This window comes from Chrysochloris asiatica, unplaced genomic scaffold (genome assembly GCF_000296735.1).
Source record: "Chrysochloris asiatica unplaced genomic scaffold, ChrAsi1.0 scaffold00035, whole genome shotgun sequence".
Taxonomy (NCBI): Eukaryota; Metazoa; Chordata; class Mammalia; order Afrosoricida; family Chrysochloridae; genus Chrysochloris; species Chrysochloris asiatica.
Genome location: NW_006408553.1, coordinates 2,328,564 through 2,343,293, shown reverse-complemented (window position 1 = coordinate 2,343,293; position 14,730 = coordinate 2,328,564). Strand labels below are relative to the sequence as shown.

The 14,730-nt window shown below is 39.4% G+C and overlaps 1 protein-coding gene across 2 annotated transcripts in view; it reads right to left on the bottom strand.

Moving 5' to 3' along the window:
* SLC18A1 (solute carrier family 18 (vesicular monoamine transporter), member 1) overlaps nucleotides 1-13,981 on the bottom strand; it is a 32,789-nt gene extending 18,808 nt beyond the window's left edge. Inside the window, exons 1-4 of one of the 2 annotated variants that reach the window (XM_006859902.1) lie at nucleotides 13,942-13,981; nucleotides 9,958-10,204; nucleotides 8,562-8,925; nucleotides 7,852-7,910 (exon numbers count right to left, since the gene is read on the bottom strand). In XM_006859902.1, the coding sequence (XP_006859964.1) occupies nucleotides 7,852-7,910; nucleotides 8,562-8,925; nucleotides 9,958-10,081 (547 nt within the window). In that variant the 5' untranslated portion in view covers nucleotides 10,082-10,204; nucleotides 13,942-13,981. Of the gene's footprint in view, nucleotides 1-7,851; nucleotides 7,911-8,561; nucleotides 8,926-9,957; nucleotides 10,205-13,941 lie in introns of those variants that run through there. The other variant, XM_006859903.1, reaches the window with a different exon arrangement.
* Between the last annotated feature and the right edge of the window lie 749 nt (nucleotides 13,982-14,730).

The following is a 14,730-nucleotide window of genomic DNA, read 5'->3' as shown; positions in this document are numbered from 1 at the left end:
AAAACATTTTTTTTTTAATTTCATGGAAGGGAAAATAAAAAAAAAAGGTTCATGGAAAATATCTATTATTTTTGTATTGCACTTTTCCAGATCTTTGTGAAGTCCCCTTGTACATAAAACGGATCAGAAAATAGGTATCTGTTATCATGAACTGATAAGCAAATGTTGTTGTTGTTATGTGCCATGATGTCGGTCCCAACTCATAACAACCCTATGCAGGGTTTCCAAGGCTGTAAATCTTTATGAGAACAGAACACCTCATCTTTCTCCCGCGGAACAGCTGGTAGTTTCGAACTGCTGACTCTGAGGTTAGCAGCCCTATTCGTAACCACTACGTTACCAGAGCTCCTTAGGATAAGCAAATAGGTATCTGTTATCATGAGCTAAATTACAGGGTACTGGTGGTAAGAGCTTCAGTCTAGACAAGTCTCACCTCCAATTCCAGAGCAATGCGTGCTAAAGAGAGAATATTCACTCGCAAAGCATGTGAATCAGCAGAAGTTTAATCCCTTAGCCCATTCATTATAAATATCTTTGGTTGTGCTTATAATTCTATCTCATTACTGCCCCACATGATTATACTGAACTATTCATTGTTTCTTAAACATGTACATTCTTGGTCTTTCCTTACCTGGCCTCCAAGGCCCTCTCTCAGGCTTTATGATTTCTGATCTGTTCAAGGTCAACTATCCTTACGTTTTTTGAAAATAGGTAACCAACTTGTCCCAGTTAGCCCAGGAGTTTCCCAGTATTAATACCAAAAGTTCTGCATTCTAGGAAGCTCCTCAGTCCCAGGAAAACTGGGATGGTTGGTCACCCAATTTAGGAAGACCAAAGCAATTTCTTTTATACTCTGCACTTCTAATGTGGAACACCATGTATTTCCTAATTACATTAAGCATCATTCTCAGCTGGGGGACCTTATAGGCAGTGATGAGCACTAACAATTTTTTTAATTATTATTTTATTATGCTTCAGGTAAAGGTTTTTCATACAGCAATTTACGTTTCCATTCAACAATTTCTATACAAGTTTTTCAGTAACATTAGTTACAATCTTCACAATTTGTGAACACTTTCATTATTTCTATTCTAGTTGTTCCATTTCCATTAATCAAGCTGCCCTACCCCCTTCTCATCTTTGTTTTAAAGTAATTGGTTACTGTTTGGTCTCATATAGGTGAATTTTTAAAGGAGCATATTACTTATGAGTCATAATCATTATTTTTCAACCAATTGTTATTTTAGCTACAAGATGACCTTTGGGATTAGTTTTGGTTCAAATTTTTGATAGTGTCTCAGGGCAATAGTCTTGGAGAATCCCTTAGTCTCAAGCAGTCCAGTAGGCCTAGTTTTTGCTTTGTTTTTAGGAATTTGAGGGTTTTCCCCACATTTTTGTCCCATTCTGTCAGGGCCAATCTGCTATGGCCCTGACTAGAACAATCAATAGTGGTATCCAGGCACTATGCAGGGCTTTTGGTCTCAGGGTAGATAAGGCCAAGGTTTGTGTAGACTATTTATCTTGTAGACTAGCTTCTTTGAGCCTTTGGTTTCCTTCTTTCTCTTTTGCTCCAGATAAGTAAAGATCAATTGTTGTATCTTAGAGCCTGTTCACAGGGTTTTACAAACCCAGCACTATTCGCCCAACTGGTGGTGGTGGGCTACGGAGTCAATTCCAACTCATAGCGACCGAGCACTGGGTTTCTGAGACTGTAAGTCTTGACAAGAACAGAAAGCTTCCTCTTTCTCCTGCAGAACATTTGGTGGCCTCAAACTGCTGACCTTGCGATTAGCAGCCAATGCATTACTCATATGGCTCCTACACAATAAGTATAAAGAATATAACTTTATGAGTTGTAGTGTAATTGACTGTGATGTCCCATGAGATTGTGGCCCTAATCCTTCAAACCCAGAAATGCAATTCCATGAGGTGTTTGGTTATAGCTAAGAAGTATCCATGAATCCTGGAGTGATGCTGTAGGATAAATACTGCATTACAAACCACAAGGTCAGTGGTTCAAAACCACCAACTGCTCCTCAGAAACCCTATACAGGGTCATTATGAGTGGGGTGCCTCCTGGCACCTGTTGGCTGAACTAAAAAGTTTCATTACACTTGCTGTAGTAGGCTAGAGGCCAGACTGAGAGGACAAGCAGCTGAAGGCCAGAGAGAGGCCTACTTAGAGGTATAGTTCAGGAGCTGTCCTAACCAAAAAATTGTATGCTGACTCATAGCAACTGCCCCACATGGATATTATTATCCTATCACAGACAGTATTATACTTCACAAGAGATCTGGAAATGCTCTTTTTTTCAATTTGTCATTCTTGACATGTTGTTGTTTTGCTAAGTGTCGTGGAGTCAGTACCAACTCATAGCGACCCTGTACAGGGTTTCCAAGGCTGTAAATCTTTACAGGAGCAGAAAGCCTCATCTTTCTCCCTCAGAGCAGCTGGTAGGAACAGCTGGTAGTTTCAAACTGCTGACCTTGCAGTTCGCAGCCCGATTCGTAACCACTACGCTACCAGAGCTCCTCATTCTTGACATAGTACATTATATAATTGTCAGATTCCAAATGGCCAATACCTGTCCATTTCAACTCACTGATGCCTAGGATATAGATCTTTATGTGTCCCGTTTCATTTTTACAACAGTGGCAGCAGCAGTGGGTTCAAGCATAGTAATGATTGTGAGGTTGGTGCAGGACTGGGCAGTGTTTCATTCAGTTGTGCATAGGCTCTCTATGAATTGGTACCAACTCGATGGCATCTAAAAACAACAGTCCATGTTCTGATTATTAATGGCTCTTTGCAGCTGTTTCTCCTCATTTTGAGCTGTGCCCCATCAGCAAATGAAGGTCTCAAATGCTGTATTCCATTCACTTCATCACGATCAACTCTACTTTGAGGAGGCATCACTACACCAGTCGGATTTTAAGTGCCTTCCAACCTGAGGGGTTCATCTTCTGGAACTGTATGTGACAATATTCTGGTGCTATTCATAATGTTTCAAGATTCAATATTCTGCTATATGACAGTGTTCCATTGCTATTTGTAAGGTTTCCAGTTATTAAATATCTGGAAGTAGTCTGTCTCTCCTTCTTCGTAGTCTGTTGTAGTCTGGAAACTCAGCTGAAACCTGTCCACTGTGAGTGGCTCTATTTAAAATATCCATGGTATAGCTTCCAGCAACATGCAAGGCACCACAGTACAACAAACTGACAGATGAGTGATGAATACATATGTATACACACACACACACACACACATATATATATATATATATACACATACATATGCATAGACACACAATTATATGTCATTTAGGAGCCCTGGTAGCATAGTGGATTACAAACTGAGCTGCTAGTTGCAAGTCAGTACTTAGAATCTATCAGTTACTCTGCAGGAGAAAGAGAAAACATTCTGCTCCCAAAAGGATTTAAAGACTTGGAAATGCTATACAGGGTGGCTATGAGTCAGAACCAACTCGGTGGCATACCACCGCCACCATCACTTTGTGTCATTTAACATCCACAATATTCTGTGAAATACGATGTGATATGAGTTGGACATTGTGTGAACACCATGTCATAAACTGGTTCTGGGGTTGATTTGTTTTTACAACCTTTGTGCCTTACATGTGATAACAGAAATTCACTTTTGTGTTTGGTCCCCAGTTCACATCACTAACAATTTCTCCATTTTAATAATCTTTTCTTTTACTTCCAAATGGATACTTCATCTTTGTGTCTTGCTACCACTAAGGAGTTCTGGTAGCATAGTGGTTACAAATCGGGCTGTGAACTGCAAGGTCAGCAGTTCTAAACTACTAGCTATTCCTCAGGAGAAAGATGAGGCTTTCTGCTCCCATAAAGATTAACAGCCTTGGAAACCCTGTACAGGGTCACTATGAGTACGAATCGACTCCACAGCACATAACCACCAACCACCACCACTATCACTAGCTCTGGTTTTGTTGTGTTTGGGAGCCATGATGCAATTTACAGAAGTATTTTCAAAAGAAGAGATAATACTACAATACTCAAGAGGCAGATGATATCAGACATTGGATAATGCTAACTATGAGTCAGTGCATAAGCTATTACACAATACATATTTTAGATAAAAATAATTACATAAGCTAATAACATAGGCATTTAGTAAGGAGCTTTGGTAGTGTAGTGGTTACAAGTTGGGCTGCTAACCTCAAGGTCAGCAGTTTGAAACTACCAGCTGTTCCACTGGAGAAAGATGAGGCTTCTGCTCCCAAAAAGATTTACAGCCTCAGAAGCCCTATGCAGGGTCACTGTGAGTCAGAACCAACTCCACGGCACCTAACCACCACCAACACATATGTATTATAGGTTATAGATGTACTATACCGTTATACTTCTGGCAGTATAATCCTTTGTATACAAGAGACATGAGATACACATGTTGTATACAGAAAGGTATAGCATCTCATTCTCAAATCAATACAGCTGAACTCTATTATAACCTTACAGAACCATGGACAAATATGCTGAACAAATGTTATACATATACATACCTGTACATATATATGCCTAAGAATGAGTGGATTTCAAAAATTTAATGGAAAAAAATCCATTATCTTTTCATTCCTTTTTTCCACAATTTTTTTGTGGCCCTCATATATTTTTGTTTTTGCTGTTGTTTCAAAATTATATTTGTCATAGCAATTACCAGCATGTCCTTTCTAACACTATTTACCTTCAGCCAGCTGTGTACTCTTCCCCATAATTCCATGTTACCTTTCCTATCACCAAACATAAAATGTAAATCCCCAGCTCCTCCTCTATCCCTGGTGATTACTAATAAATATTTGCTTGCTCATGTCATTTCATAAACATGAAAACATATAATAGTTGGTTGACTTATTTTGCTCATCATAATGTCTTCCAGGTTCATCTGCATTCCAAAATATTTGGAGAATTCATTTTTCTTTATTTCTAAGAAGTATTCCATTGTATGTATGTACTACATTTTATTTATCTGCTTATTCGATGATGGGCACTTAGATTGTTTCCATCTGTTTGCTATTGTGAATAGTGATCATAGGTAGGCATATGCCTATGTCTGTTTTTGTCATTTCTATTAGCTCCCTAGGGAGTTGAATTGCTAAGTAATATGACAGCTCTCCCTCCAGTTTTTTTAGGCACTTCCAGACTGTTTTCCATGGTGACTATATCATTTTGCATTCCCACCAGCAATGAATGAGAATTCGTTTTGCCACATCCCCTCCAGCACTTGTTAGTTTCCATTCTGATGTTTATTTATTTATTTTAATCTTGGCCATCCTTTTGTTTGTTAAGTTTTTGTTTGTTAAGTGTTGTGGAGTTGCTTCCAACTCACAGCAACCCTATGCAGGGTTTCTGAGGACAACTAGTGGGTTTGAACTGTAGACCTTGTGGTTCCCAGTCCAGTGCTTATCCTACAATGCCACATCAGGATCATCCTAATGGGAATGAAATGGTATCCCACTGTGGTTGGCATTGCTCTAATGGCAAATAGTGTTGAGCAGTTTTTCTTGTATCTGTTGTCCTTTTGAATATCTTTGGTGGTGAAGTGTCTGTCCATGTCCTTTGCCCAACTTTTGATTGGGTGATTTGTCTTTTTGTACAGCAGTAGTAGTTTTCTAAATATTTTAGATATTACATTCTTATCAGTTATTTGTTTCCAAAGATTTGTCCTAGTCTATAGACTGTCACTTTACTTTTTTGATAAAATCTTTTGATGGGCAGAAGTATAGCTTTTATGAGGTCCCAGTTGTATATTTTGTTTTCTCTTGCTCATGCATTCATTGTACCAGCAACTTCTTTTTAGTGTTTGAAAACCTCTAAGTAGAACTGGTGTGGCACTGTGAGATAAAGGACTGTGCCAGAAGGTCAGTTTAAACCACAAAGTCAAAGGTTCAAACTCACCAGTTGCTCTTTGGAAACCCCTGTACATGGTTGTTATGAATTGGAATGACCCAATGATACTTAACAATAAGTGGAATTTTTGTACATGCTACTTAGCTTAACCTAAACATCAAGTGCATTTGTTTTTGCCTAGAAATAGGCAACTCAGTACACCAATATTGGCTGTATCTTGAAAACAATCATTATTATTTAATAAAAACGGTTGGAAATAATAAAATCAAATATGAGTTCTTGGCAAGAAATTAGGACTAGTAGGCAAAGACCTTCATGCTAAAGAATCTAAGATCCTTTACTGGTATGGCACTGTAGGATAAACACTGGGCTGTGAACCACAAGGTCAGCTGTTCAAACCCACCAGCTGCTTCATGAAAACCCTATACAGAATCGCTATGAATCAGAACCAACTCTACCGCACTTAACAACAACACAGAGCTAAAAAGTCAGTTTAAGAACTAATGCACGCCTAACTCAAGCCATGGGTTATTTTCAATATTCAAAGAGTATTTTTAATCACCTCATATGCATGTGAAAGTTGGACAATGAATAAGGAAGATGTAGAAGAATTAATGGATTTGAGTTATGGTGATGGAGGAGAATATTAAAAGTACCATGCGCTGCCAGAACAAACAGAACAGTCTTGGAAGCAGTACAGTCAGAGAGTCCTTTAGATGTCAGGATGATGAGACTTCAACTCTCATACTGGAGACAGACATCATGCTTGGTAAAGTGGATGGTCCATGAAAAAGAGGAAGACCCCCAATGAGATGCACTGGCAGCAGCAATGACTCAAGCAAAACAACAATTGTGTGTCTGGCACAGGGCTGGGCCATATTTCCTTCTGTTCTCTATAGGGTTGCTGTGAGTCTGTACTGATTCAACAGCACCTAACAACAACACACAGCCTGCATTATTTTGTCATTCAGGGTGTTCAAAAGGTCTCCCCAGACAAATATTGCAAATGCTGGGTAGCTGAAATAGTGTCTTCATTCTATATATGCCATCAATGAATATAGTTGTTGAAGCATACTATATGTGTTCCATAAAGTCTTTTGGTGTGAATTCTAATTCAGTCTCACTTGGTAAAAGAGAGCTTGGAGGGGAGAAAATTTGAGGAAGAGAAATTAAAAAAAATAAAAACACAAGTTAAGTAACAGAAAGGTAATAAGTAATACAAGAGGGAGGATATCTACATATACATACATGGTGAGCAGAGAATCAGCATGAGGAGTCAATGGTGAGTTCATAGACTGCCTTCCCCCAAACTAGCCCCCAAACTGTCCTCCCATGCTTTCTTCTTATTTTACTTCTCAGAGTTAGTTTTCAGATTTATTTTTCTTTGCTCATTTCCACCACCATTTTATTAGGAAGATTTAGCAGATACTGGATAGACTGTTTGACTTTCTTTCCTTTTCTTTAGCAAATTTACTTTTCTAAGCTATAACCTTTAATGTTCTTAACTTGAAGGCAGTTGACTTTGGGGAATTTTCCAGTTGCTGTTCAACTTGATTCTTTATTAGCTGCTCTTTACTTTTTCATATCGCATCAAAAATCCCAAGATGAGAGGTTTTTATTAAACTTACTCAAAGATTATTATACACACACACACACATACTGTAATAGGATACATATTAAAACAATCTTCATTATTATTCCCAGGTGAAGGAAGTAAAATATCTGTTCTTTTATAGCAGAATAGATGTACGCCAATTAAACTGAGTTGCCAAGTTAGAAAGCTGTACTGCTACTCTATTATGTATTTTAAAAAAAAATAAAGGAAAAACATTTAAATTATGTCACTTAGTCAGATGTCTAATTACTATCTGGACAAAACTATCCCTGTTCAATTCACTATAGTATGCATGATAAAAATCAAAAACAATGAAGGGGGGGGGGGGGGAAGCAAATTACTTACTAATTGTGGAGAAGAACATGATAACAAAGCCAGCAAACATGGGAATGTGATATCCAATCCTAAAAGGGAATTTAAAAAAATACAATTTGAATTATTGCTGTTGTTAAGTGCTATCGAGTTAGTTCCGACTCATAGCAATCCTGTACAGGATTTCTGAGGAGCAGCTGGTAGGTTTGAACTGCCGACCTTGTGGTTTGCAGTCCAGTGCTGACCCTACAGTGCCATATACTTGGACTCTAGGTTTTCATGTAGGTGTCAAGATGAGACATAGCATGTGAATGAATACAAGTAAACAAGCAAATGTGTAAATTTATCTACAGACCCAGGCCAAAATTCTCTCTTCCAGAAAGGCTAATCTAATTGGAACACTAGGACAAAGCCCAAAGGCAACTAGAAAGCCAGATTGATACATGACAGTCCCATTCCCAGCCTCATCTCATTCAAGCCTTAATAGCAATAGGCTATTCATTGATTCTTTTCTTGGTACCCAATATCCACTACAGCTCTAAAGAAATCTGGACCCCATGGCATTTCTTCAATACCATGGGATCCTTTCAGGTAGCCAGATTTCCTAGTAGCCAACTTCCCTGGGGACCAGACAAGTCGCTGTTCCTTCTATTTCTCTTCTAGTCATCTTTATGATATCTTATCCCATCATCTTATTCCTGAGTCCCTGAGTACTCTGCGAGGCATTGCAGCCATTGAGATACCTGTTGGTGAGAGGCCCCACAAATGGGTTGACTAGGAGTTGCATCAGAGCCTTGGAAGCAAACAGAATCCCAACCCGTATGTTCTCTTCCTCCAAGAAGTCCATGCCTTGCAAGCAGTTGTTTTTATGTGCTGAGATGGCTTCAGTGACTGGAGACAGGGTGGTGCCAGAAGTGCCATTCTTCCTTGTTGTGACACTGGGTATACTTTCTTCAATGGCCATGGTGTTGTTGTCAAAAAAGGAGAAGATGGTGGAAAAGGTAGATGAGGTGAGGGCACGTTGGGAAGTCATGGAAGGTCCCAGATGTTGAGAAGTGTTGACTTGTCTAAACTCTGTGGCATATAGGAAGGTGGGCACAATGGGCACTGAAAATCAAGAAAGACAAAGGATGAAAGCTAATGATATATTGTCTCTTTACCATTACTATGTGCAGGATCTTTTAAGAGGTTCAATTTTATGTTCAAGGAGGGTGCCTAAGTGATGTGACTTGAAACCAACTGTCCTGCAAAAATTGTCCTATTAGCTAAAATTCCTAAGGAGTCCCTGAATGCTTCAAATGGCTAATGCACTAGGCTGCTAACCAAAAGGTTGGAGATGTGATTCCACCCAGAGGTGTCTCAGAAGAAATTTACTTCTGAAACATCTGTCCGTAAGAAACTTATGGAGTTAAATTCTACTCTGATACACACGGAGTCATCAGGAGCCAGAGTCCTCTTGACAGCAAATAGTTTTAAAGTTCCTAAATCCTAATCATATATTGGATTAACAACTTGTCTCAGGAAGATTCTCTTTTAAACCCTATTTTCTTGTCCAAGAGGAATAACATGTTATTAGCCATTGACATAATTGGCAGGACTATGGGTCAGAACTGACTTGACAACAGTTAACAACAACAACAACAATGTAAAGATCAGTAGACTGTCAAATAGCAAACAGTGCAGCTCTGCGGGAATGACATGCTAGAAAAGTATGTTTTGATAAAGAGTTGTATATGCAGTATTCACTCCATACTGGAAGCGGAGAAGATGGAAAGGCAGCAGTGAGATAAAGTTTGCTGCCTCAGAGGAGCTTGAAGTCATTCCACACCCTGGGAAAATAGGTTGGGGAGGAAGAAGAGCAAGGTACAGATCTGGTACCAGGCCCTCTTCTTTTCTGGACAGATGCTCTCTGAACTATCTTCTTTTTGAACCTCAAGAGTCTCTTAGCAATGCTTGGTAAGCTTCCATCTCCTTTTCCTGCTGTCTCCATCAAGCCCCAGCAAAACTTCTGCATGTATTTAAGCATAAAAAGAAATTTTTCCAAGCCCATTCACTGCCGAAATCTAGAAAAGTGCTATATTTGCTACCTACTGGGGTGCAAAGCAAGTTAACCCTCAACACAAAAACCCCTGAACATACCCACCACAGTCAGCAGCATGTTGTCCAGAAGCAGAGCAACAAATACCACCAGCAGAACCAGCTTCCGGGACTCTCTCCCTTCCTTTAGCAACTGCTGGGGAGCTTCTAGAATTGCTCGGAGCATGATAAGGGCTGGCCTGGGGACGGCGTCTTCTCCAGAGTCTACAAAGGGTCCTGGTACAGCTACAGGTCTTCAATGGCCGTTATAGAAGAGGGCACAAAGTCCACCACAGATGAGTCAGACTCACTATTAAAGTGAAAAGTACAAAGGTTTGTGAGTGGTAGGATGCAAGTAGTAGAATGGTACTTAGAAGCTTTTCCATGCCTGAATCTCTGTCCACTTTTGATAAACACAACAGTCAAACCTGTATTTATATATTCCATATATTCCAATCCATAGTGACCCCATGTGTTACAGAGTACAACTGCTCTATCAGGTTTTTAATGGCTGTCCTGGTGTGGCACAGTGCGTCAACGTGCTGGACTGCAAAGTCAGTTTGAACCTCAAGGTCAGTGGTTCAAGCTCACCAGTCACTCCTTGGAAACACTATCCAAGGTCGCTATGAATCAGAATCGACTCGATGGCACTTAACAACAACAACAAATCTTACATAGAGATCCAAGTGTGGCACAAATGGTTTGCACTGGATTACTAAACTAAAGATTGGCAATTTGAATCCAGCCAGAAGTGTCAGAGAAGGTCTGGTGACCTGTTTCTATACACATTGCAGCCAAGAAAACCCTTCAAAGCAGTTCTACTCTGAAACATGCAGTTGTTAAGTGCAGTCAAGTCGGTTCCAACTCACAGTGACCCTGTATAGGATTTCTGTGGCTGTCAACCTGTACAGAAGTAGAAAGCTTAAATATGTGTGGGTGAGTAGGTACTCCACAGGCCCCAATGTAGCATAATGAAGTCAATCATCCATATTCAATGACTGAGTTGATCATAACAATGCATTAACTAAAGGAGCTCTGGTAGCATAGTGGTTATGAATCGGGCTGCTAACCTCAAGTTCAGCAGTTCAAAACTACCAGCTGTTCCATGGGAGAAAGATGAGGCTTTCTGCTTTTGTAAAGATTTACAACCTCGGAAACCCTGTACAGGGTTACCATGAGTCTGAAGTGACTCCACGGCGCATAACCAAACAACCAACCAATGCATTAACTAAGGTCCAGCCATACAATAAGCACTGAACTTTGAGTAAACCACAAGGACCAACGTTCAAGCAGCTTCAAAGGAGAAAGATGAGGCTTTCTGCTGCCACAAAGATTTAAAAGCCTCAGAAGCCCTATACAGGGTAGCTATGAGTCAAAACCAACTCGACACCACTTAGCAACAACAAGAAGGAAAAGGGATCTCTCTTTTTGGGGGGTGTGGGACATTCCTGGGGACAATGGAAATCACATGGAAGGCCCACCCCCAGACCTTGCCTGATGCATCTCTCATCTCATACCTTTTCTTTTTATTATAAATGGGTAGCTATAAATATAGGTAGTCTCTGTGAGTTCTTTGAACCGTTCTAGCAAGGTATCGAAGCTGCCAGGGATGGTGCTGGACTGCTAATCACAAAGTTGGCAGTTCAAACCCACCAGCTACTCCTCAGAAACCCTACATAGGATTGCTATGAGTCAGAACCAATTCAACTGCATGTAACAACAACAACAAAGGGATGGTGAGAAATAACAGAGAGACTAGCATTTGCCTATTTGGCAAGGACTGGAAAGATAGAGTCTTAACCTGATAGAGACCCAGCTCAGGGTGGTTAGAATCACAGAGAAAGTGCCACATGGGTGGGTGGTGGCCTTATGTCACTTATTATTAACACAGTAACAATTACTTACTATTTATATCTTGAATTTCACTTAACACAGAGTGAAAAGAACTCTACAGATCACCTTGCCCTTTGTTTCTCAAACTTAACCAGCCCATCACCTTGATGGCTTACATAATATCCAAGGACCACCTATGCTATTATTTATTTGATCTTACACTTTAAGACCACTTATTTCAAAAAGGGAATTTTTTTTTTTTAATTAGCTTCAAGAAACTTACCAGGGTGAGAAAATAACCGTCTATGTGTCACCCAAAAATATCGTATGTGTTAAAGTGCCACTCATGCCATTCACTGTAAAACATGGATGTACACCAACTCTTTCATCTCAAAGATGAGAAATCTGAGACTCAGGATATTGTTTTTGCCTTAGGTCATACAATTAGTGTCAAACTGGGATCAAAGCCTAAGCTTTTTAACTTGTAGGCTTGTACTCCAGCATCTTCCCTTGCTTTGTAATATTGCAAGTCCTTCTTTTGTCTAATCTATGGTCCCTTGCTCAGAACAATGTACTACTCCATTTAAATCAAATACTCACTTTCATAATTATCCTTCTTATTTAGGATTTTATGTTATACTTAGCATAAGATAAAAACATCTTGTTAATTTCAAATAATAACATTTTCTAGGGAGAATTCCATTTTCTTTTATGTTGTTTCGGGTTTGGTATCAACAATACCAATTATTTAACATTTTAAATGCATTACTGCTGTGAACTACATTGGCACTAAAAATTGTATACTCCTGATTCAGTAACTCTACTTCTAGGAATCTATCCTAAGGAAATGATCAGAGACGCAGACAAAGATGGAGCTTAAAAGTATTACATGCTGCATTATTTATATTAATGGAAAAAATGCAACCCACCTAAATGTCTACCAGTAAGCAATTGATGAAAGACATTGTAAAGCTTTTTAACAGTGGAATACTAAGCAACTCTTAAAAATCCTGTTTTCAAATCATTGTAATGACTTAGAAAACACAATATAATGTGTGTTATAAAAGGGTATTTAACTGGATTTACAACAGAGCTCAATTATGTGCAAAATAAATATGATGATGTTGTAGGTAAATGTAGTCGAGTCATTTCCAACTCATAAGGACTCTGCATAGGGCTTCCAAGGAGCAAAAAATAAATAAATATACATGTGCACATTTTTAAAAGACTAGAAAGATACACATTATAATGCCAGCCATTTATAATCAGTGATTTAAATCATTTTCTTTTTCTTTTTTGTAATTCCTAATTACTCCACAATTAACTACATTTAGTAATTCAAGAAGTAAACATTCTTAAGTAATTTTCACAGGACTTCAATGGTGGTGGTGTTTTGGGCTCACAGCAATAATACATGACAGAGTAAAACTACCTCACAGGGTTTACTAAGATGTAACATTAATGGTGTTTTGGTGTGGCACTATAGGGTAAGCACTTGACTGCTAACCCTAAGACTGGTTGCTCAAACCCACTATCTACTCCTTGGAAATCCTATATAGTGTTGTCATGAGTCAGAACCTACTCAATGGCCCTTAACAAGGACAAAAATAATGTTCATGGGAGACGATCACGCGGTGTTTTCTCCATCATAATTGGAGCCATTGGTTAGCTGCTGAGCACTTAATTCTTATGCCACCAGAGCTCCTATAAAGTTCAATAGCCTCAAATGTTTGAAATATCTCAAGCACTGAGACTCTCAGGGCTGGGAGTTAAATACCTTGCATGCTACAGTTCTAAGTGAGCCAAAGAACCCCATGTGAACCAAATTCCCATTAAGTTTTCACCAGAAAACACATGCCATCATTTAAGACCTTTCATTTCTCTGTAAAAATCAGACACCTCAAAGCACAACTTTAATTGTATGTAAAGAAGAAAATAAGAAGAGACTGGCAAAGATTTGAAGCTTCAGAAACCTTATACAGGGTCACAATGAGTTAGAACTCACTTGATAGCACTTAGGAGCAACAACAACAAAAGAGAAAAGGCATGGTAAACCAAGAGATACAAAATGGAACAAAGTACTACAAAGAAAGAAAACAAATAGGAATTTGCCAGTAACTCAGTATTAAGCTTGGCTTTATGGTCAAAATCCTCTGGTGAAAGACCCAGATTGTAAGGAGGGATAACATTTACCCAGAGAGAGAAAAATCTTACCTTAGAGCACATCTTGGTGTAAAGCACTCAATGAGGTATTGGCAGCTGTTCACAGGATGACGGCAGGGACCTGTTCTCTGAAACTGGATGTGTGGATGGATTTATTACCACTTGTTATCTGCGGATGCCATGTGTGCCCTTTGTCTACAAAGATTTAATTGGAACCTCCAACAGGTTCCATTCAGACCCTGAGTTCCCTGCGTCAGAGACAGGAAGACAGAGCTAAAGAGGATAAAGACAGGAGAGAAATTATCCTAAGTAAAGATGCACTGGGCTGTGCTGTTTTTCATCTGTGCTTATCTATCATCGAGCTCTTTAACTCTTGCCTGGATATGAATACAAATTGAAAGACAAAACTAAACCAGGGTGCAGTTCCTATCCCATGTTCCTTAATGAAAGAGGCTCCATGTACCCCAATTGCTTTCCTGTGAAGAAATAAATCTTAGAACACTTACAGGGCAAAAGAATTTATGCACGTTGTTCTCTAGTGGTAAAAATTCCACATCAATAGCAATTATAAAGGCATAGACAGTGTGGTTGCCATCTTCACGTCCTAACACCAACTTAATGCCTGGCACATAATTGTTGTTGTCAGGTGCCATCGAGTCGGAACCGACTCATAGCGATCCCATGCACAGCAGAATGAAACAATGTCCGATCCTGGGCCAACCTCACTACTGCTGCCACACTTGACGCTATCAATGATGTCACCTGGCTGATCCATCTCGTTGGGGGTCTTCCTCTTTTTCTCTGACCCTCCACCTTACCCAGCATGACATTCTTCTCCAG